The sequence below is a fragment of the Crassostrea angulata genome, chromosome 4 (genome assembly GCF_025612915.1).
Source record: "Crassostrea angulata isolate pt1a10 chromosome 4, ASM2561291v2, whole genome shotgun sequence".
Classification (NCBI taxonomy): domain Eukaryota; kingdom Metazoa; phylum Mollusca; class Bivalvia; order Ostreida; family Ostreidae; genus Magallana; species Magallana angulata.
Genome location: NC_069114.1, coordinates 35,651,516 through 35,676,749, shown reverse-complemented (window position 1 = coordinate 35,676,749; position 25,234 = coordinate 35,651,516). Strand labels below are relative to the sequence as shown.

General features: G+C 34.0%; 1 protein-coding gene across 7 annotated transcripts in view; it reads left to right on the top strand.

The window, feature by feature from the left end:
• Positions 1-2,100: 2,100 nt before the first annotated feature.
• LOC128182535 (mediator of RNA polymerase II transcription subunit 12-like protein) overlaps positions 2,101-25,234 on the top strand; it is a 43,466-nt gene continuing 20,332 nt past the window's right edge. The window contains exons 1-28 of one of the 7 annotated variants that reach the window (XM_052851214.1): positions 2,101-2,223; positions 2,710-2,775; positions 2,914-2,952; positions 3,086-3,190; positions 3,300-3,380; positions 3,572-3,731; positions 4,262-4,431; positions 4,812-4,922; positions 5,155-5,297; positions 5,449-5,707; positions 5,884-5,983; positions 6,218-6,354; positions 7,672-7,692; positions 8,888-9,019; positions 9,297-9,489; positions 11,435-11,649; positions 11,979-12,087; positions 12,314-12,882; positions 14,400-14,563; positions 15,571-15,679; positions 16,459-16,595; positions 16,853-16,963; positions 17,136-17,277; positions 17,678-17,807; positions 18,114-18,338; positions 19,320-19,446; positions 19,752-19,920; positions 21,786-21,962. In XM_052851214.1, the coding sequence (XP_052707174.1) occupies positions 2,131-2,223; positions 2,710-2,775; positions 2,914-2,952; positions 3,086-3,190; positions 3,300-3,380; positions 3,572-3,731; positions 4,262-4,431; positions 4,812-4,922; positions 5,155-5,297; positions 5,449-5,707; positions 5,884-5,983; positions 6,218-6,354; positions 7,672-7,692; positions 8,888-9,019; positions 9,297-9,489; positions 11,435-11,649; positions 11,979-12,087; positions 12,314-12,882; positions 14,400-14,563; positions 15,571-15,679; positions 16,459-16,595; positions 16,853-16,963; positions 17,136-17,277; positions 17,678-17,807; positions 18,114-18,338; positions 19,320-19,446; positions 19,752-19,920; positions 21,786-21,962 (4,194 nt within the window). In that variant the 5' untranslated portion in view covers positions 2,101-2,130. Of the gene's footprint in view, positions 2,224-2,709; positions 2,776-2,913; positions 2,953-3,085; positions 3,191-3,299; positions 3,381-3,571; positions 3,732-4,261; positions 4,432-4,811; positions 4,923-5,154; positions 5,298-5,448; positions 5,708-5,883; positions 5,984-6,217; positions 6,355-7,671; positions 7,693-8,887; positions 9,020-9,296; positions 9,490-9,571; positions 9,699-11,434; positions 11,650-11,978; positions 12,088-12,313; positions 12,883-14,399; positions 14,564-15,570; positions 15,680-16,458; positions 16,596-16,852; positions 16,964-17,135; positions 17,278-17,677; positions 17,808-18,113; positions 18,339-19,319; positions 19,447-19,751; positions 19,921-21,785; positions 21,963-25,234 lie in introns of all 7 variants that reach the window. The other 6 variants (XM_052851217.1, XM_052851218.1, XM_052851216.1 and 3 more) reach the window with 6 other exon arrangements.

The window sequence follows — 25,234 nt, the reverse complement described above, 5'->3', positions numbered from 1 at the left end:
TATTTTTTCAATTTTGCGTGTGCATTTAGGAAGAAAAATGTATCAATTGTGGGGATTAACCTAGTGATACAGTGTGATGATCTTCAGGGTTAGGTCTTGTGATTGTCGCAGGTCTTTGTGACTGTTTATCATCAGTGTCAATATCCTTGGTCAGTTGTAATCCCCTCTTAATGTAATGTGCTCTTCACAAGTGTTATGATTACGATGCAACACATTCTCAGCACATCTGAATTATAACAAGTCAAATAGATCCCACCAGTTTACTCTTTATAGTACATTTTGTTTGTAGCTATAGACACTATGTGCACTTCGGACGCATAAGTTTAAATTAAAGATTTATATATACTCTAGTATATAGAATATTTTTATTTCCTTTCAATTATATATACATTGAAGCTATAACTTCGTGCTTGGAGGGGATCGATATACCAGTAAATGTATATACCTTTGTTTGATGCATGCATGTTTGTTTTTTACCTGTTTGTTTTGGTTTTATTTTTGAGTTTTTGTTCTTGTTTTATAGTTTTGTTTTCGGGTTTTTGTTGTTGTCCTTGTTTTTTTCTTATTTTTTTTTATATTTTTTTCTTGAATCACGAAAAAGAATTAAGGAATTCTGCGTGAAAGTGCATAAATACCGTAGCACTTTAAAGTACATGTACTAGTGCCATATTCGAATGTTGTTTTCGCTAAATGAGTATGCTAGAAACTGTAATAATTATAAACCGTTTAGGCAAGTTTTTCATTTTCATATTTAAGAAAAAAAACAACATTTTTCATGGCTGTAGCCTATAATCTATATATGATTTACTTACATTTCTGGAGATGTAAGGTAACGTACATGCATGTACATCGTGATGTTAAATATAGCTAGAAAAGCAATGAAAATAAAGAAAACAGAAAATAAAGTAATTCAAGAAATTTTAATGAATTTCTGTGGCTTATCTTAAATTTAGCTATAAACTTCCTGATGTACAAAATGTATATTTTACTATCAACTTTATATAATACGGGATTAAAAGGACACTACACTCTTCATCATTTGAAAACAGAATACAAAAGTATGTATTCATGTAATACTTTACAATATATCGAGACCTTGTGGGTTATATGTTTTAAAGTGTAAAAAGAACATGTAAGCAATTTTAGTGTATGATATAGTTTGCAATCCCTTCTACAGCAGTGGCGTCGGAAGCAAATTGAAAGTGGGCGGGGGTTCTAGACTGATCCTCAGAAATCTTGACATGCAAATAATGCAAAAAAAAAGCCTCCAAAAAACCCATCCTAATTCCCAAAATCATGAAAATCCTAATCGGGGGGGGGGGGGGGGGGGGGGGGGGGGGGGGGGGGACTTAACCTAATGGTTAAGTCTAACTTTGTTAAAAAAAAAAGGGGGGGGGGCTACTCCCCTCCCCCCTCCCCCAGCCTCTCCCGGTTCCGACGCCTATGTACAGTACCATATCATCATGATCATAGTTTTCTAAACAAATACTTTTGTATTTATTTATAAGACAAGCCTGAGATACAGTACATACAATTGTTAACCCCGAATTAACGGAATACTAATTTAAACCGTAATAATAGGGATTTTTTTTCAAAAAGGGGGGGGGGGGGTCTGAGCCCCATTCTCGGTAAATTTTAACAAATTTTAGTTATATAGACCCCTTCACGATAACTGCGGTACTGCTATCTTGCAGGGCAAAATGATATACTTTGCCGAAATTTCAGTAGGTAGATAATTAAATGACGTAAATGAAACAATTGACGTTACGTCATATTTCACCAAATTGTGTCATTTTGCCCTGCAAAAGACCAGTACCGCAGTTACCGTGAAGGGGTTAATTGAGTTTTCCAGGGGTAATCTGGACCACCTTTCCCAGACCCCCCCCCCCTTTTAGATAAAAAAAATGATGAAGTTTGATTCAACATTTAACTGTAACCAGATAATGTAATATCGCCGTGTTATGTGGGTTGTTTGTGAATATACCAATATAAGATCATGAATATGTTAAGGCGGTGATTGTATAGTACGCCATTGGCATAAACTGCCTGCTTTTTACACTATGCCTTTACCGCAGATCATCCAAACGTTTGAATTCAAGCGTCTAGAAGACCGTGAAAATGGATTGAAAAATGTCTGCATTTCCATCACAAGAAAACAGACCTTTGAAGAAGCCCAGACTAGGGCCTCCTGATGTTTATCCTCAGGATACAAAACAAAAAGAGGTAACTTGGAAAATAATCCTGGGTCTTGATATCTAATGACCACCATTGTTGTTGGTTTTTTAAACGAACATTCAACTGTAGTCGCCATTGGTGGGAGATGGAGACGCTCATTGTTTCTTTAAAGCATTAATGTTAAATATTTGCATTATAAATGTAATGTCTTGATCGACCTATGGAGGACTCTGTAAATGTTATGCATTATTTTTAGTATTAATATATCAATGTGACGAAACACATTAGTACATTTCTCTCGGCTACACGTTCCCCAGAATGTAGTTTTGTTTAATAAACATAATCAAAGATGCTTGTTTCTTACAGTTTGCTAACTTACTTTGTTAAACGGTCTGACATTTGGGCTGAGCGCATATTATCTGGTTTATATAGACAACTAAATTTGAAATGCACACATTATTTTGAACCATCTAGCATCTGACTTGTCAAACAAGATATTATTTTCATGCTTGTAACATTTTTTGTGTACTATAGGATGAGTTGACTGCTACAAGTGTGAAACATGGATTTAATAACAGCCCACCTATTGGATGGGATGAGGTCTGTACTGTTTGTGTGTGTTAAAATATTAAATTGATTATTGAAAATTCCATCTTCCTACTCAGTACTAATTGAATATTGTTTCCCTTTAATAAAACAACGTTTAGTTTCATATCATGCTTAAAATTTCCTTTTCAGTATGGGTCAGCAAGAAGAGAAAACATCAGTCAGGAAAAGGTATGTCAATTGTCAAATAATGCAGTAAGAAAGTAGATGTCTGAAAGCAGATATCTATCAAATGATGTTTTATTCATATTTTGAAGTGAATAAATCTATGCAGTGCCAAGTAAAGAGAGTTTTTTTGTTTCAGTTTGGGAAAGACTTCATATCTGTTCTCAATAAGAAGACTGAAATTAATACCCTGCAAGACACAACAAAGAAGAAGCAAATGCCAACAAAAGATATTTTTTGGCCGGTAAGCTCAGTTTTCATTAGCAAATTTGTGTCCTCAAATCTAAAATTAACGATATTATGATTTAGTAACATAACCTGTATTTTAATAATTTTTTTTTATCATAAAACAGGCAGCCAAAAATCAAGGTGCCATGCGAGCTTGGTTTAAAGATCTTGCTGGAAACAAACCTCTGTCATCTCTTGGAAGAAAGGTCATTTAATTTTATTGGTGTATTTTTTTTTGTCATTAGTTTTGTATTTCATATACATTGCTGCTGGTAACATTTTGAGCATTCTATTGTCATTACAATTATAATTTAAACAAACATATTTTATTGATATTTATCTAAACATACTGTATATATATTGTCATAACATACACAATGAATACATGTAACCATAGGTGCCTACATTCAACAAGAAAGAGGAGGTTTTTTCCACTCTGTGTGAGTTTGCAGTACCCATGACAAAGGCTGCTTGGTTCATCAAGATGTTTGCAGCTTACAATGTGGCTGTTCAAGAGAAAATGAAACAACGCAGACATTTGGTGGACCAGTCCATGGGTAATTTAATTTCACAGAGAAATACACCAGACCTTTTATTTTGTTTAATATTATTCTTTGGTTTTTAAATCACAATTATAATTTTATAAAATTCCAGACTCTACAGCATGCATTTACTGGTACATAAACATTCACTGACCTGACAATCAGTAAAACACGATTACATTACATTACGTTACAGTACATTAACACAGTGAAACAGGATAATCTTTCCTGAATTGGGATCTTCTCATATTTGCTGATACTTATTGATGAAATAGAATTTTTTTCAATATTTTTTGCTGATACTAGATAAAATGTTTTCGATGGCTTTAACTTATATATCAAGTAAGAAATGCTGAGGTGGATTGAAAATACCCTTCCTATAGATACAATTTCAATCCAATGTTTTCTCAGACGTTCGCATCAATTTGTCCCCACCCATTTGAAATGTTTTGACTGCAACAGGTGAAATTGACTGATGCTGTATATTTCCAATCTTGCCAGTTAATGTTCCGCGGTTTTATGATTTTATTTTCTGTGTATTGTAGAGTGGTGTCAGGCCATCACAAAGTATATGAGGGACCAGGTCCAGAAAATCCAGGAGCCCCACTCAGGGCCTGGGTCCACGGCGGGGTTTCTTACTGTGTCCCAGCCTGACCCCAACCAGGCCTTAAAACAGTGGCACTACACCTGTAAACTGGCAAGACATATGTATGATGTAAGTTCATGTGTACACTTGTACACAGTACACTTATACATGTAAATACTAAAATAGCAGTTATTACTTTGTCAATCTAATTAAAATTAGAACTTCCATCTGCTCTACTGTTTTCGATCTGTCACACTGAAAACAGATGAAAGTTTTAAATTTTACGAGGTTGTTACTCTGTTAGACAAAGGTCATTACAATTTTTTCTTTTTCAATCAATTTCTGAAAATAAGACTGAATAGATAATATCTATACAGGTTCACATGGTTTGCACGATCTGTACATGAATGAGAAAATATCTTGTTGCATATATTTTCACTGCATGAAAACAAATGTTTACATGTACATGTACATTGAGAGTGTGTATAAGGATGTTTCTTTGTTCATAGGAGGGACTTTTAGACAGACATGAATTCCTAAGTTGGCTGATTGACCTTATAGAAAAAATGAAGCAAAATGAAGATACAGTCTTTAAACTTTTGATGGCACAAATATTGCTGGTGAGTATGCATAAATCTTTAAAAAATGTACAAAGGAAAATAAAAAGATTTGAAATGAATATGCTGATGTGAATTCTGATGCAATAATACAGCTTTATTCCTTAAAGATGGAAGCTGACTAAATAATATACTAGTACATGTATTAAAATTCATTAAATGTCAAATGATTCATGATGGGTAGATTACAACTACATGTATTTGATGACGCAAACATTTTGTGTTTTCTATTTAGTACATGGAGGAAATAACAAGATCTGTAATCTTGTCCAGGAGACTGGCACACTTCTCATCCAAAAAAATAGCCCAGCTATGTAATGAAGCAGACTGCATGCCGCCACGCACTGAGTCACCAATGTTGACCAATGGATCTACTGGGTAAACCTTGATAAGGAAGATAATGTAGATTCATGGCATAATAAAATATAGCATTTAAAAAGTAGCCAGCAAGAAAATGTGTGTGATTATCCTGTATTTACAAGTGATCTGTAACCTCTGAGACTATTGAATATCATCTTTTTTCATCCAGAATGACCAGTAGTCAGATAATTACCCAGAATCCTCTGTCTACTGTGTTTGCCCAGTACAACAACTGTCCCCAGCACCGTGGAATAGTACTCAGCCTGTGTGCCACCCTCCAGATCATCACACTTCTCTGTCCCAGCTCTCTGGTCTGGAACAGCCTGGGGGACGAGAAGAGCTCCTCCTTCCTGTGTGGGTCACCCCTGGACCTGCTGCCCTGTGCCCCCTCTAGTCTGCCCATGCCTCAGGGACCCCAGAACATGCAGGTAAATGTTCTTATGTATTTACCTCCGTCAAAGTAACAGGAACAGTTAGGAATTCGTATTAATATTACATAAGGCAAGAAAATTAATTAATGTTTAGTTTCTTAGGGATGGTCACATTTGAATCAGGCCAAATACTGTTTGATTGATAAATTTAATTGATACTCTTTTGTTAATAGATTCGAGCACAGATTCGTATGGCTGAGAACCAAGTAAGACAAAGAGGGAGAGCAGTGGAACTCAGGTGGTCCTCAGACAAATGTCAGCAATCGACCAAAGGTACTGAGTTAGTAAATACAGAGAGAACATATCAAATCTCTTATTTCTTTAGAAAGATTGCTAATATCATCAGATCTCATTTTTTCCTCTTTAATTGTTAGTTTTAAAAATACTTGTAGATAGTAAATAAATATAAACATTCATAATATTCAACAGAGTTGAAAGTGTATATTTACATTTACAAGACCTGAGAATTTGTTTGTTCATTGACCATTTGAATCGTTTTGATACCAGGGAACACTATTACTCGGGTGTTAGAAGTCCTAGACACACTGGACAGGCATAACTTTGACAAGGAGGACATCTCTAATTCTCTGGACACACTGTACCACAAAATCTTCACTGCCACACAGACAAAGGATAGCACTGAGGTAAGACCAGCCCCACCCTCTCACACCCCGCCCCACCCTCTCACACCCTGCCCCACCCACCTCCAACAGAGCCCGGCTCTACTGGCTTAATATCTATTTTTTTTTTTTTTTAGCACATTTATAGTGGCTGTCTTAGAAATATATATGATTAAAAACAGTATCTGAGAGCTGCTTATTAAATGATACGGACCTTTTAATAGAGTTTGTTTGATGAATGTTATTTAAGAAATAAACGACGTTATTTAGTGAACATGGCGTTATGAATAGCAATTGCTCTGTTGGCATATTCCATGATGCGCGCTAGCGCATCATGGAAAATATGCCAGCAGAGCAGTTGCTATTCATAACGCCATGTTCACTAAATAATCGTTGTTTATTACTTATATTTGCATTTTACCACTCGCAAATACCCTATATTAGCCTAGACCTTGACATTTAGTTATTACATCAAAAGTAAACATTCAGACTGTAATGTATCTTTTTAATTCACATAGATTTGTTAACAGAATCAATGATATGTTATAACAGTAATTCCTTTAAAATGTTATCAAAAACATGTTTTAATATTACATGCAAATACGTCAATTTTAATGGAGTTGGAGAAAAACACATGATGTATCGTATAGTTGTTAAAATCTATAACGTCATGGAAAAGTATATATAACGTTACTTCTTATGACGTCATAGTATACTGACAGAGCAATTGCGATTATAGAGAAATAATTGCAGCTCCTCCGTATGGGCTTACAGTGGGCAAGAACAATGGAAATGCAAATATACACTTATATGTACATGTAGATGCTGAGTTTGTAGAATGAGAAGATAACTTTTCAGTAGGAAATTAGATGTAACCATTTTTGTTTGTTTGTTTTTTTCCCTTTGTTTATTATTAGTAAAAACCCTGCATATTTTTTTTTTATGAAAGGGTTATCAAATAAGTAAAGATATAACTACTTGATTGGGCTTTAATTTCTAAAAAGAAAAAAAAAAAAAAAGAATCACCAAGGTAATTAAATCAGAAATTCTCTCCTCCTTGATCATGTTGTTACAGAATCCAGCTATCTTGCTGAAATTTCATACATGTACAGGGTGTACATTGTACGTGTATCTATACACATGTAACTATGTGAACTATAAAAACATTCAACAGTGGTATATATTGATTGTAAATGTTCATTACACTACATGTACGAATGTATTTTCAAAAAATCTTTGTCTCTACAGTGATTATTACAGTCATTTAACACTAAATATGAAATTAGTTTTAAAGATTGTGGCTTTAATTTATCATTTGATTTCATTAACTCTTGATTTTAGGAGGATGAATTGTTGCCAAAAGTAGGTATTTTTGTTGTCTCTCAGAGATAACGTGGGAAATTGATTAAAATATTTGCAATGTGTTATGAAAATGCATATGGCATGTGTTAAGAGTGGGCCTCTTATTTCTGTATCATCTCTTATTATATACAATGTATAAATATCACACATATACACACACACAGAGAAGGGTTTGTGCAAGGGGACACAATGCTGTATATTTGAGGGCAGCATGAGACATGAGATGTTCACAATGATGGATGCATTGTATTGAACTGCATGCCACATCTGTGTAAACAAATATACAAACAAACTCTTTTTTTAATAAATCTGATAAAAAATTGTATGGTTTTGTCTACATGTCCCTTTTCAAGTATCGAGAATTAAGTCACTGCCAAGCATTTCCTTTAAATAATATGTAAAAGAAAAAATGGTCTCTGGTGTACGTTTGTATGATGTAAAGGGGTGTTTTGTTTTGCTGTGGCAAACCAGTTTGAACCAGATTTGCTGTGATTGACATGTTAATTTGTGAACAGTTCCCTTTAATGGGGGCTGGGTTGCTCGCCATTTTCATCCATCGGATCAATTTTTCTTAGATCTTGTCACCCCTCTCCCGTCAATCAATGTCCTGTGTGTAATTATTAAAAGACTGGTGTAACCTATTGTGAATTGTCTTGTAATTTTAATACATGACTGTATAAACTGACAAGTTTTAGCATTTACCACCTAATCATATTATTTCAAATTAAATTCACCAAAGTGTATCACTTTATTCTCTCTGAGCCTATTCTTGAACAAGATAATATTTCCCAGTTCTGTTGATGAGCTGCCTTTGTCTCAACAGTAATGTATTCACAATTCACTTCAATGTCTCTGTGCCCTTTGTCCTCTTTCAAATACCGGTACATTTTATTTTTGATACCCAACTATTTTATTTGTGAAAAAAAGATTGTTTCCCAAACATAGAATAACTACATGTATATTAATGATAACGAATGACAATCATTCTGAAATAGAAAGTTTAAAAGACATTGGATGTTGTATGAAATTTTTTCACTTTGGTCTATTTTGCAAAATGAGCTATTTTTTTTCTTTTTTCAAATAAAGTGGAAAATATGTACCTACTGTGAAGTCAAATTTGTCTGTAATCTGCACATTGATTTGTAAAATTAATGTCAAGTTTAAAACAATTGAATTTGATTGGACACTTTTCTAGCCCTTCATCAGTGATGAACCAATCATACACCTGCTGATTGACTGGTCGGTCAGTACCAGGAGAAGTGGGATATACAGAGCTGTTGTGGTCGCCAAACTGTTGGAGAAGAGGCAGTTTGAGCTCAAGAATGAGGTATGTGTGCAAATGTACATAGAAAAGAGTTTCTAGACCCCGATATCAAAAATATCTGAGAATAATCATTGTTTTGTACTTAAATGCTGATTATCAATATTGTGCATCAGTTTTATGCAGGGAATCAGGTAATCGTAGAATTTAAAAATGATTTAAAATTTAATGTAGTTAACACTGTATTTGTGTACATGTACGTTAATTTTGTTATTAAGTTTTCCTACTCAGTAGATGTGTTTTGTACAACATGAATAAACTGTTTGTTAAGATAATGTTTCAGGGCCATGCATTGCTGTTACATTTACAGCCACATACAGCAGAGATATGTTTTGCTGGGACTTTACTTTTGCAGGACTTTGATTCGTCTATGGAGTGCGATGGGGGATTAGGGGACGATGTTTTGGTGTCGTATGAGACGCCTCTCTTTCAGGGGGTCCTGATGAGTTATCTTGATGATAAGGCTCCGGTAATAGGTGAGACACCCTCACGGCTCGGTAGAACAAAAGCTTGGTTTGGCTTTATTTATTCTTTTATTTCCTCCTATTTTTGCTTCAGAAATTCAGCGAGACTCCAGCTATTGATGATAAGGAGTCAGTAGGCTCTGATTCGCTTGTTCCATCAGGAACGCCCTACTTTCAAGCTATATTGATGTCTTATCTGGATGAACAAGCTCCTTCTTTGGGTGAGGTTTTGTTCTTCCCCCGACAATGTGTCTTCGAAATTTTGAAAAGTGAATAATGTTTGTTCCAAGTAAATGTAAATTTCCCCAACTATGTTCACCTATAGTTCAGAAATTAAACAATCATTCATTTTTAAAGAAGTTGTAACAAGAGTTAAAGAGAAAAAACCCACAAAATTCTACATGCAAAAGCAATTTGTAAAGGAAATGTGGAATACCGGTAATAGTGAATTGGAGCATTTGCATACATGTATATTCAAGAAATAATTTTTTGTATTCTTGATTGCATTTATCGATATTCAGGAAACTTCATATGGCAGTTCTTTCCCTTTTCCTCTGTCTTTGCTTAAATATGAATATTAATTAACATACATGTATGAACATGTATTGTTTATTATTTTATTATTTTGCTTTAGTAGTTTTTATAACAGAGCTTTGGATAGTAACTGCACTAACAATTTTTCACAGCATTAAATATATATTTATATAATGAATTTTATCTGTATGTGGAAAGTTTTGTTTTAAAAAAATTTGGCCAGATTGCAGAGTGAAATCAATTTTTCGGTAGTTAAGAAATGAATAGCAATGATAAAAAATTGGATGGGTTATAAAATCCTTTAAACCCTAAAATGGCTTTCAAGAAGATTCCAGACAGCCTTTAACCATTGATATTTGTATATTAATCATACACTTAAGAAAGTTTGATTTTAACGGTGTTATAATTCTACCTGTCTGTTGATGTTTATGATATTGACAATGTGCTTTAGTTGATGTACCAGTTATGAATTGTGCAAATATGAGCTTGTGTTGTGAAGTCTCAAGACTTTGTTTTAAAAAATTGTTTACTAAGTTCATATAAGTAAACATATTTCAAACGTGAATATCATACATACCATTTGATAAGTTTTTAGACCCAAATACCGGTAAGCACAGCAGAGGAGCCTTAAAAATTTGGGAATTTAAATAAAAAAAATCACACTAATCCTAAAACATCTTTATAAAATTTAGTGATTCTTATCCTCAAAGGGAACCAACACCATTCTGATATATCAGTGTTAGTTTTTAACCACAAGATTTTACAAGAAATTATAGTAAATAATACATTTTCAGGGTTTTTCTATAGCTGTGTTTCTCCTTAATGAGTTTTTCTGTACAGTTGACTTTGACTCAATGTTTTGTAATGTATTTTGAATCGAATTACATTTTAGCTTACTTAACAATTAATTAGTTCTGATCAATGCTTAATGAGCTTGTGTAATTAATGAATAACATTGATTATAAATGAGTTATAAATAACTAATTTCTATACTTGATGAATCTGTGTTACATACTTTACTTTAGAGATAGCAGATCTTTGCAATTTGGCCATATTATGTAGTTGTTAATTTCTATAAACAAATTATTATTGAGTTGATAAAAAGATTTAATATCTTTCTATTACATGAAATTAGAGTTTAAGTAACAGTGTTACTAATTAAAAGTACATATTGAAAACAATTTTGGGTAAAAAAATATATATGATATGTTCTGGATTTTCACCCTCTAAAAAAAAAAACCTGCGATTTTTAGTGTTGAAAAAGTATAAGAAATAATTTTTTGGAGATCCTGATGTAACTGATTTGTTTGAATAAATTTTCATGCAAGTAAATTATTGTTTTTAGAAATTGATTTATGGCTATTTAGAATAAGTGTGAAGTAAACTAATTAGCTAATCTTTTCCCCTTAATTTATTCTTCCAGATGATAACCCAAATGACATTGACCGACAGGCTTTTGCCAATCTCATTCAGCTGTTCAGTGAACTTATACGACACGACGTGTTTTCCCATGACGCCTACATGTGCTTTCTGATTTCTCGCGGCGACCTTATGTCATCACCACTAGTGATGAGTGCCACCACAGACTGTATTGACTTGTCTAGCATCAAGAGCCAGAGCGAGAGTGTCAAACATGAGGTAAGAATATCTCAAGATTGGTGTTAAGAAATGGCGAAAAGACGAGTCAGTAGTTTGGACATACATGTAGTGACATATGGTCATTTTTTAAATCTCTGAACATGTATAAATGAATCTTTAGTATTTAGGTAAGAAGTTTCAAAATGCAATATGATAGGCAGGTTTTATTGCAAGGTTTGAAAGATGAATATTAAACTATTTTCATTTCTTAACTGAAAATTGAAAAGTTGAGTTATTCCACTTTTGATATTGCAACAGAATGGAGTGGCAGCATTTGATCTGATGCACCCAAGAAACAAAACATTATTTTGTGTGTGTCTTATTTTCAGACCCATGATGACTTTAAGGTGGACATCATGGATATGCGTGACATGAGTGATATCGGTAGTTTGTTTGGGACTGGAAAAGATGAACAGAGAACCAGCCCAGAAGAACCAGGTTGGTGTAATACATACCGGGGGCCTCTTTAGCAGAGTGGGGCATTGACCAAAGATTTGTGTTATAGGGATATATAATTCCGACGATTACTTGCAATTGTTGGCCCTGCTGAACAGGCCTTGGAACTCAAAGCATATTCAACTATTGGCCATTTTATAACTGATTAATAAGTATTGCATGAATCTTTTCTCATTTAACTTCAGTATCTTATATTTCTTTGCTGCAGCCTCTGTGAAATCTGTAATGTCAGAGAAAGAGACCCATCATCCCATGTCTAATATGCTGAATATGGAGCAGCAGCCCAAGGGGCCCTCACGACATATGCTGTATGCCCAGCATTTCCCGATTCCTTACGAAGACTCTGTTCACGAATGTAACCAGCGTACCGTCGTCCTATATGGTGTGGGTAAAGCGAGAGACGACGCCAAGCACGTGGTTAAGAAAATCAGCAAAGAAGTTCTGAAGATGTTCAGCAAGAAGAACTGTGTGGACATCATCAGTGGAGAACTCGGTCGGGTTAAAAAACGCAAGGAGAAAGATGCAAGTGATTCTCTGTCAAACGTCAGCATGAACTTTGAGAGTGTGTTTGAGGGCATTTTTAACAAGTTTCAGAAGTTGTCTTTTCATGACCAGCACTTTGTGACCGCCCAGTGCAGGAATCTAGTGTTGGATGAGATAAAGAATTTCACCACATGCAATTCCTTTTACCTCCCTTTGGTAGAAAATGTCTCATATCTCTTTGACCTGATGGAATATTCTTTGAATATCTATGGACTGTTGGATTTTTCTGTACAGGTACAGTAAATGTTTCTTTTATCTCTGTTGACATTTTGAGAGGATCATTCATTTAATGAATTAGTATTCTATATGACACAATATATCTAACCAAGGGGGATGGGGGCAGTTAGGCTCATATTGGTGTTAACTTTTAATGGATGTATGAAGTTTAAGTAGGGACGCTACATGTACTGTGGTTTCATTAATATTCAAGGGTATCAATTTTCGTGGATAAAATGAAAATCACAGTTTCAAGGATACGTAAATTCGTGGCCAATGACCCTATCAATACAAAATGTTAATAGAAATTGCACTTCAATGAACACTTAATTTCATGGATCAACGTAATAACAAAATCCATGAAAATTGGTATTCATCAAATATTGATGAAACCACAGTATTGTAACCATGTTAATGTGGAAGATTAATGCAAGCTTCATGTAGAACATTTAGATTTTTGTTATGCTATACTGCAGTAAAACATGATAAGACCAAACAGGCCTATAGTTATATAATGAATTTATACTTTGAAGTCAGTTCTGAGTCTTGAAATTTGTTATAGACATATACTATATACAGGAAAATGTTTGCCTCCGTTTAATTTTTGCCCCTTTCGCCCTTGTTGTTAGCGGGCAATTTAAGACTGAGCGAATTCCAATGTCTCATATCATCAATCTTTTAACACAACTGTGTTTGGGCGAATTCAAGACTGGGTGAAACTTTTTGCAAATGTTGAAGGGCCAAAATTTCACAGGGCGAAAATAACCCTGTACACCCAGTACATTGACACGTTTCGTTTCTTCCAGTTCTTCCTGGTACAAATTGGGTCACCATTCATGATATTGTCAAACATATCGATGGTTTAACACTACACGTAGCTGAATAAAAGAAGTGAAACGTAAACGTAAACTTGTTATCAAAGTTCAATAAAACTAAATAAACTCTGCAATGAAGTTTTTTTTAAACTAATTAATTTTTTGTGTTAGCCAACTTTATCGTTTGTTTATAGTATGAACGAAAGCAAACGTACAGGGAAAAGGGAAGTAACTGCTACAAAAACTATAAAAGTTGTTATATTACAAAAAAAAGTAATATTACGATTTTTCATAATGGACTGGACTGTACAGTATACTGTGGTTTCGTTAATATTCAAGGGTATCAATTTTCGTGGATAAAGTGAAAATCACAGTTTCAAGATACGTTAATTTGAGGCCAATGACCCTATCAATACAAAATGTTAATAGAAATTGCACTTCAATGAACATTTAATTTTGTGGATCAACTTTAACAACGAAATCCATGAAAATTGGTATTCAACGAATATTGATGAAACCACAGTATCAGATATATGTCGGTTCAAAATGGTTTTTCCATATCACTTTGATAATTTATTGTGTGTTAACCTTGTACTGTAAATACTTACCAGGTTATGTAAATAATTAATTTGTTTGATTGTTTTTAATGTACTCGGCATCAATATATGTGATGGTGATGATGATGATGATGATGATGATGATGATGGCGATGTTTTACAGCTTTTGAAGGAGCTGAGTAATGTAGAGGAGGCCCTGACTGACCAGAAGTCCAGCTTGGTGGGGAACTACACCACCTCCCTGTGTCTGTGTATAGTGGGTGTCTTCAGGAAGTACCACGCCTACCTCCTGGTCTCCCCAGAGCTCACTGTTGTAGCTTTTGAAGGGTAGGCTGCTAAATTCAATTACCACCCTCATCTAAAGATGGGAATTTTTTTCTAGCGGAAATACTTATTATACCCCCGCTCCGAAAGAGAAGGGGGTATATATTGTTCTACCCTTGTGTGTCTGTCCTTCTGTCTCCGTCTGTCCAAAACAAAAAAATTTCTGTCACATTTTTCTCAGCAACTATTTATCACACATGCTTGAAACTTTAAGACACTATTTGTATAGGCATGCCATATTGTGGGATATATTTTTGTACCAATCGGACGTCAACTTCCTGTTAAATGACGACTTTGTTTATTTTTAGCCTAAATTTTCAAACTAATTTTCGTCAAAGATTTCTCGGCAACTATTTATCGCAGATGCTTGAAATTTTAAGACACTATTTGTTTAGGCATTAGACGCATGCCATATTGTGGGATATATTTTTGTACCAATCGAATGCCAACTTTCTGTTAAATGTTGACTTTGCTTATTTTGCATACTCACATCAGAGTAGGGGTATCACTAGTGAGCATTGGCTCACAGCCTCGCAGATATCTTGTTTTGGCAGATTTGAAACTCAAAATGATCATTTTAGAGATCAGTGTTGACTCCCAACTGACTGATTTTCTCCTTTTCTTTCTCTGCCAATCACATTACTGCACATCTTTTTTACTTTTCATGTCTTGATGATAAATGTAGGAAACATGATGTTTAATGAAAAATTGTTCACTGGGAATAAAATTTCGGTATTTCTTGACAGTGGCTCTCTGACAGCTACCAGTAAATGAATTCAATTCTCGAAAAGATTTTATGTTTATATGTTTGTTGTGGCTATTTTTGAAACAAAAAAATTTTCAGATCTCAAAGAATGTAATTTTTATTCCTAATTAACAAAGTTTTATTCACGTTAAAAATAATGCTTCTTCAGTTGCTATGACAATGAAAGCAAGTACATGTAGTAAAAGTTTAAATAATAAGCTTAATTATGTGACATGAAATAATAAATTTATTTTTATTGAAACAGGTTGATCAGCGTAGTGAGAAAGATCTGTAACCCTTCAGACTGTTCATCCTCAGAGAGGTGTATTTTGGCTTACCTGTATGATGCCTACACCTCCTGTAATTACCTCAAGGTCAGTCATGTATAGATATATTACTTTCAGAAAACTTTATACATAGATTTTTATACAGTACATGTATACACATGCATGTTCATACATAAACCATGTACCAACTGCAGTGTTTGTACATGTACATATACCATATACAGAGTAAAGTTATCGGTACATAGAGCATGTACAGATAAATTGTTCATACATAGGGCCATATAAATGTAAAATACCTGTATAAACTGAAATAGACGGTTTACATGTATGGACTAGTTTGTTAACATACTGTGAAATCATTAAAATTCGTGGGGACCAATTTTTGTGGATTGCTTAAATTTTACAGGTTCGAGGGGACTTAATTTTGTGTATTTTCGTATACATACAAAAGGATAAAGACTTAATAGCCCTAGTTTATTAGTTCGTGGGGGTGTATATTCGTGGATGAGAGGTAGCCACGAAATTTCAGGAAAATTGAGCCACCATGAGATCTAATGATTCCACAGTAGTCCATGTTTAGACAAGAGAACAGTAGTTGCTGTGTTCAGTAAGCCTCTAAGCTTTTAGCGGCATACAAGTCTTAGGATACTGCAGATTCCTTGTTTTATGCAATACTGATTTCATGATTCTGCAGTTTGTTATTAAATAGCTAGAATACAAAATTTGCTGTTTTTCCTACAAAAAACTCTATGAAAAATAAAACTGACATTCTAAAATCTATGAAGTATACTTCTTATGATTTTAGGCTGATATTTATTCCTTGTGTTAAATTAGGAATTTTCTGACATTTACTTTCTGTATCACAGGACAAGTTTTGTGACATGTTCAGTAACCCGTACAGGAAGATGAAGATGACTCTGTATGCCACCATCACCCCCTCCGCCTCCAACAAACTCTGGGATCCGTGTTTTATGGTGGACTTCATGCAGCAGACCAACATCAAGTATGTCGCTCTTAGAACAATTTGATGTCTATTTACATTCATGATTGTACTTTCTTTGTGTGAGCATAGTTTTTACTCTTTTGCCTCTGTAAATATGTGTACATGTTCATGCAGGTCAGTGATAGGTCAAATTTGTTTTATTTCAAATTTCAATATATATGTTTAATTGAAAAACAGAGAGAGAGAGAGAGAGAGAGAGAGAGAGAGAATGATGTGTTTTCATGCTTACTTGGTGAACTTGTTTATTTTTCTTGAAGGATTCCACTTGATGATGGTGTCATCAATGACCTGCGAGAGAACCCTGCCCACCGTTACAGCTTTGTTTGTAACGCTATGCTACACATCTGTAACACACAGGATACAGACAGGTGAGTTCAAGCAACAGTCATGAGTTGATAAAAAGTATGGATACAAAATTGTATAATTTTGAATGTACTTGTTTAAATTAGGAACATTCAGAGTATCCCAATAAGTAAAAAAAATATTTTGAGATTAGTCTTTACAAGTGAGCATTGAAACAATATTTTGTTAACTTATCAGACTGAATGAGATCTCCATTCTGTGTGCTGAGTTGACTGCCAGGTGTAATGCCCTCAGCTCCGAGTGGTTAGGCGTTCTACAGGCCCTCTGTTTCTCCTGTGCCAACAGCTGTGGATTCATTGACATTCTCACACAGATTGATGCAAGTTACTTTATCCATATATACACTGTATTTTCTATACTGTGGAATCATTAGAATTTGTGTTGGCTCAATTTTCATAGACTTTATTGGTCCCCTCACCAATATATTTTCATCTTCAACGCCTAATGAAAACAGGTTCATAATATATTGATCATACTGTTAATCCAGAAAAATATGTCTAGTACATGAAACTGAAAAAAATGACAATCCATGAAAATTACTCCCACAAAATTTTATGATTTCACACTATGTAGATATTTAAGTTTTGGAAATAAATTTATTGTAATTTTAAAGTTTTAAGCTATCATTGCAAACAGCCTTTGGCAAGATTAATTTACATGTAAGGTACATGTATATTGGTAAACTTTGACTGATGATTTTATTGTTTGATCATCTTTAGGTGAGTGACATGTCAATCCACGACTCCCTGGCCGTGTTTACTGCCATTCTCATTGCCCGCCATTGTTTCTCCCTACAAGATCTGGTTGTTCATGTTGTCCTGCCCTCATTGCTATCTGCAAGACCCACTGGTAAGGAAGACATTGAGCATTTGTAAAAAAACCTACTGTAGATTCCTTATTTTATGCATTGCACAGTACTTAATTCTGCAGTAGCACAGATTGCATCAAACTATGAAAGCCAATTTTTTATAAAGATTTTTATACTCATTACTTCACATCTGGTAGAAAAATGATAACAAGTTTTTAAAATCTGCCAGGTGTGCTTCCTGAGATTTTATGCAGATAAATTCCTCGCTTTTAATTAGGAGTCCACGGTATTTAACAGCAGGACTGAATATGCATTATGTAAAACTGTGTGTATGGTGTTTGTTGCAGCCAGTGGGGACCAGGATGCAGAAAACGGAGCACGGCTCACCTGTCACATCCTGCTGAGGCTGTTCAAGACTTCAGACATGACCTTGACCTCACCTGGTCTCAGACCGGGAACTAAAGGTCAATGTAACATCAAGAGGTCTTGTGACAAGCACCTGCTGGCTGCCGCCCATGACAGTATCACAGTGGGCCCTGTGTTAGCAGTCCTCAAGGCCATGCTGGTGCTCAGTAAGGATATCATTGGAATTATTAGCTTATAATTAGTCACTGTAAGAGTGGTATTTACGTTGGTGATCAAGTACAAGTTTTTTATGTGGGTACAAAAAAGGTGTATGCATAATGTACCAGATTGAAGTTTTGATATATTTTTTTAACCATTCACGCAGGGGTATTTAACGCGGTTTTAAGCTTACCGGATAACTAATGTAATATTCCCCCACGCATGAATAACCAATTTTACAGTATTACTCAGTTTATTTTATTCACAGTTTTATCTTATTATGCTAATCCTTTTTTCCTGACAAGCATGTACATGAATATAATCTGGTTGGTTTCTTTTCATTACGACATCAACACATAACAGTTGTTCTTGTATAATGTAGTATTATAGAGTAACATTAACACATTCACAGTGAACGTGCCTATAGCAAAAATCAGGCTTTAAATGAAGTCAGTTTCATTCCCCTAAGCTTACAGATGTATTATAAACTTATAAAATATAGGGAATTATGTTTAAAATGAATCAAAATCACAAGTTCCTGGCACTAGCATGTTTTACTGTAATGAGAAAACTGGTTCAAAGGAAGAGATCTTTCACAAATATAAATTATTTTACTTTTATGTTAAAGAGTCCGTTCTATTACCCTCAGTGTTAGCAACACACTTGGCAACTGCTAACACAACAAATTGTTACATGCGCATAAACTATGTGCGTATGTTTAGCCATAAAATTCACATCTTTCCTATATATAATAGCAGTAAAATTTTCATTAAAATTAAGACATTCAGTGTGATAAATTAAATAGTGCCTGTTTGGGAGAGTAACAGTTGAAATTGAAACCCAGCAGAAACCATTGTCAACCTCCGTTTCACGCCGGTTGACAATGGTTTTCTCGGGGTGTCAATTTCAACTGTTACCCTCCCACACTCACATTTATATGTGAGTAACTGTGTGACTGCAATGTACAGTGTACCAGTGTGCTGTTTTAGGTGATCTGTGTAGTGATGAGATGAGGACCAAGTCTGGGTCCAGCAGTAAGAAGGAGGACAAGGAGGACATCTTCCACAGTCTCCTCAGCAGTATTGATGATGAGGAGGACATGCATATGATCATGGGGTAAAGTCTTACAACAAACTGGAGTTTAGCATGTATCTGTTGATATCCTTGATTTATCTAGTTGGTATATCAGTATATTTGATGGATAAATTATGGGTCAATAATTATTCATTAGTAGATTTCAATTGATAAAGCCAATTATTTTACTTTAATGTTGGAAGGTATGCAATATTATACATAAAAATGCCGATAGTTTATATGTGGATAGTTTATATGTGTGTGTGCTGACAACATCTGTGCATGAATGTACTAGTTCAAGTTATTTCAACAAGGGATGGTCAAAAGATATTGTTTCTGTGGTTTAGGCCATCAAAGAGGAAGCATGGCATGGAGAGTGCCGGTCTGAGTGACTTTGCCAGACATGCTCTGAAGGAGATGTGTAAGCAGGACTGGGTGCAGGAAAAATTCCTCAAGGACCCCGAGGGAGTACAGAGCTCAGACCTCCTCCTGGATAACATGCTGTCCAATAAACAGGTGGGCAAAGTGTAGGCCATTAACATTTAATGTGGGCAGAGTGTACAGCAGAAATATTTGATGTGGGTAAAGTGTACAGCAGTAACATTTAATGTGGGCAAAGTGTACAGCAGTGACATTTAATGTGGGCAAATTGTGCATCTGATTCAGTTACATTAAATGTGGGCAAAGTATACAGCAGTAACATTTAATGTGGGCAAAGTGTACAGCAGTAACATTTAATGTGAGCAGAGTATACAGCAGTAACATTTAATGTGGGCAAAGTTTACAGTAGTAACATTAAATGTGGGCAAAGTGTACAGCAGTAAAATTTAATGTGGGCAAAGTATATCAGTAGTATTTGATGTGGGCAAAGTGTACAACAGTAACATTTCAATGTGGGCAAAGTATATAGCTGTAACGTATAGTTGGAAAAGTGTACAGTCACCATAAATATTCCCATTTTTAAACAAGCAGATATACTTTTAGTCTCTTGAATTCCAAATCTCTTTATATTTAAGATAATTTTAGGATTTAGCTTTAAAAGGTAGTGTCTGTGATGCAGGTTTTGTGTTTGTTACCGTTTGAGTGATTCTGTGCTGTTTTATATAGGCCAGGGATGGGGTAATGGTAATTTGTAATGGTAATTGAGTGTAATTAATTACAAATTTTGATGTAATTGGAAGTAATGTGTAATTGGCCACATTTTCAATTACATGTAATGGTAATTTAATTAATTACTTTCAAAAAAGGCATGTAATTCCAATTACTTTTCAATGACTTTCAATTACACACTGATGGACATATAAACATTAAGCTGTCCACTACCCATTTTCCCCCACGCAATGGTACATTAGGTCAAGTTCGAAGAGTAGTTAAAAAGCATTGAACTATTATTATATATATCATACTAAATATTTTTCAAAATGGATTTTTTCAATGATTCAATATTTAATGATAAGTTTCCCAAATGTATTTGATGATTTGTTTGATCTCTTTTTTCTTACAAATACTTATTTCCCATCTTATTAGAATAATTAGTGTGTCAATTATCATTGAGTTAGTTTAAAACATCATTGTTTAATTTACAAACAAAATCAGTGTTATCGAAATTATATAAACTATCAAGTCATGCTTTGTAATTGATAGCCTAAAATACACAGAGCTAAAATGTATGGCTTCAAAATGGTTTAAGTTTTTGATGCCTAACATGTCCACAGGGTATGTTCCCTTATTGCAAACATTTTGATAATTAGGTAGAGAACAACAGGTGTGAATTGTGTTTTGATAACAATTATAGTCTGTCCTCTACCCGAGATTAACCTGTACTTCGGCATTGTATTTACAAAAGAAAAAAAAAATAGTGTATAAAAATGCAAAGGAGAAAGTTTTTATATAATAGTTTTGCATGCAAGAAATACTTTAGTTGACATGGTAGGTGTAGGTTAAGGGATATGACTTTTAAATGTTTATTGAATATCAGGGTGTATGGGACACCTCCTTATTGTGACTACCAGTACCTGCGTTTTAAAATAATCAATAAAAACCAAATATATTTTTTTTCTTTCCAAAAATTGTAACTAATTATCAGAATAGTTAGCAAATTCTCAAACAGTGAAATTATTTTGATTATGAGGAAATTTTATTCATTTTATAGATATACCTCCTTAAATGTTTATGTGTTGTATATAAATCATGGTTTTAGTAAGTTTTGATGAAAATGTAATTTGTAATTCAATTAATTACATCTGCAAAGTAATTGTAATTTAATTAATTACATTTGAAAACTCTTGTAATGGTAATGGTAATTTAATTGAAGAATTTAAGCAAGTAATTGTAATTTAATTAATTACTTTCCATTGTAATTGACCCCATCCCTGATATAGGCCCAACAGCTACTCCAGATGATCTGTTACCCTAACGGAGTTCCGAACCAGGTGGATGGAAGTGAGCCAGAGGTGAAGCAGATAATCCAGAGAGTCCTACAGAATCTGGATATGTGGGGGCTTCGTGTTTCCTTGCTAGAACTCCAGCTCCTGTTTAAACAGGCAACCACGCAGGCGGTAAGGGCAGCTAGGGAACCAGAACAGTACCAGTCTTTCAAAAAAAATGTCTGAAAGGCCTATCATTGAAAATGTAATACGATTATGCAATAATACTTATCAATTCCAACCTGATGTGGGGGGGGGTTGGTTCCGTAATTTTTTGTCAGAATTAGACAACATCCAGATTCATGGACATTTTAACATTCAAATTACAATACCAAATACTAAATGTTTTACAAATGTAAATGATAGGTTTACCATGTTTATACGTCTAATACATGTAATGTCATACAATGTTTGTTTAAAAAATGTAGCTTTTTTAAGGTGTCTCACTCGTCACATTTAAAGTCCACTGAACACATAATCATTACCTTTTGAATTAGCATTCATTTATTAAATATGGAGATGTGATTTTGACATGGTTTTAAAACTTTTTACAGCTTAAATTTGTACTTGCATGATCAGTGCGAGACGAATAAGTACTTCTGATCTCATAATTTACTGATGACATTCATGGTATACGGGGGATGATGGCCGTCTCAGTAAATTCTTGATACAACCCCATTGAGGAATGAGATATCTTAAATACTTGAATTCCATATTAATGAACATTGGGGATTTTAGTTGCACCTCTGCACTGAATTTTTTACAAAAGAACTACTGACATGAATCATCACCAAGCACGTGTACCGGTAAAAAAATGACCGGAATACAGGAGATAATTAACACTAATAATGAGCAGGCTGATGCAAACATCCAACAGACTAGACAAGATCCGGAGTGAAAAACATTTATTAATCATGAATGATAAAGAAATGTTTATGTGATAACAATTTAACTGGTTTGGGAAATACACCTGCATGAATGCACAACATCAGAAATCAGCAAGATTTACTGTATAAATATTAAGAATGTGTTTTGGAGAAAAACATGCAAAATTGTAAGAAGGCGTCCAGGAGGGTACATAGAATTTTTCATTTTACTTTGTATATTTAAGATCTTTGGTGTTGCAGGATCTAAAAAAAATGTGAGTTGTATTGACTTTATGTTTAAGAAGTATTAAACTGGTTTTTTTTTTTTAAAACAATGAAGTATTTGAATATATTCCAGTAATATATTTTTATTTTTCCTCCCCAGAATCACTAAAACATTCTCATTTTGAGCTCTTGGTGATACTTTTAGTAACAGGCCATGCAACCTATTCCGTTATCATGAGAGCAAATATAATTTTTATGAATTACATACATATATACTAGATACTACTCACAAAATCTTAAGTCAGTTGGAGAACCTAGCTGCTGGACCGTTTTGCAGGCTCTTAAATATTGCCACCAGCTAATTTTAGTCTATGAAATGGTGTGAATATTTTTTCCTGGTAAACATTTGCAAGGAATGAATACAGATACTTCTAATAATGTTTTTTTTTAAAATAAAGAAAATCTAAGAGTATCAAAATTTCAACTACCATATTCTCTCTTCTAGACCTGGTCTTTTCAAGTGTCTGGAGCTTATCAGATGCTGAACATGTACTGAACACTTTATTTCACATAATTAAGGGCATTGGCAACCTAGTGCTCTGGATATAAAAAAAATCTGCACATGCATTTTCTCTTTAATACAATGAATTGGAGTTACCTCTCTTGATTTTTTTTCCAACTGGGAGTAATCTCCCCTAATATGAGCTGTTTTTTAAAGGTCATATGAAACGATATCCTGACCATATTGAGTTATATACGGGAATGAGTTCATAAGTGCCTATTTAATAAGACTGACATTGTTTTTTGGATATTTTATGCAAAATGTGAGTGCCACAGTCGATCAAAATTACTTAATCGGGAAAAGGAACATTGACTTACGCGGCTTACCTCCCTTGCTTATGACGTCAGTCAGACCCAATCGCCTTATAAAGCTATGTTGTGAATACAAATATCCATGTCATTTTCAGCATTTTAAAAGAAAAAAAATACTATCTTATATAAAAACTTGTATAATTATACAATAATCAACCACGTCAGTATTTTTTCTCACAAGAAATGAAATCGTGTGCGTGTTTATTTACATGTAATAGCGTGTACATAATGATATTCAGTTTCGAGACTGCACGGAGAATAAATGATTTTCTTCATAGATCCACATGCAAGTATAATATAATTTTAATATAAGCATATTTATATATTTTATTTTGATCTTTTTAATGAAATTGACAAATTCAAAAATAAGTCTGATCGTTTTTTCCCATTTGCACGTTCATGCAATTCATTAATATTTTTTTCCAAAAAACTTGTAGGCCTCATTGTTCCTCATTCGCTTCACGATTATATTGTTTGTTTCACTTTCAAATTCACAAATATGTTACCATTTAATTATTTTTAGTCTAAGAGAAATTTCTTCAAATGTTTTGTTTTTGAAACGTGTGCTTGAATGTGCGGTGTTTTGATTTTAAAACGTGTATGTGCGGTGTTTACTCACAGATCCCTTTTATCTCACTTTCTTCTGCAATTTTTTCTTTCGTTTTTTGTTATCATTATTGATGCTTGTTCTTAATAAAATCTGTTGATTATCTTCACATTCGTTCACAACTATTCTTATCAAACAACCGATTTATTTTACCGATACATTTCTAAATCCTTAAATGCCATATTTCCGCGATCTAATTTAATAAAACGTGTACACAAAGTATTTTCTAAAGATATTGCTACATGTATATATCAATAAGTCAGAAATTTATATTATTTCGAAATAAAATTTAAGAATAATTTTGCGGCATTTTATAGCAGCTCTTAAATACAAACTATGTACACAATGCCTCAAACATTTTCATTGGCCTGCCTTATATACTTTTTTATGTGACAAAATAAATCAAATCAATTTATATGCTTTAATTCCCTTTAAATGGAGCTCAATCATTATACGTACCGAAGAAGAAAATGATGTTTCTATTTCAAAAGGATCAGGATAATTCATTAATCAGCTGTAAATGTTGGAGCATTTCTTTCGTTAAATTTCCACTCCAGTACGGGATCTTCATCACGATTTTACTTTTGTGAGAAGCTGATATTAGATTTATTCATTAACGACCAATTAAAACTAAGTCATCTGTAGGCTACTACGAAATCAAATGATCTCATTTGAAAAGAAAGACACGTTCATATATGCAAAAATTACTTAAATTTAATCGATAAAGTACTGTAAAATTACACTAGTTTTAATGCATTGTTTACATCGGTGGGTCTTTGTGACATCATAAATCTACAAAATCAAGAACGATAAGCGGGCAAGAATTTTTTCAG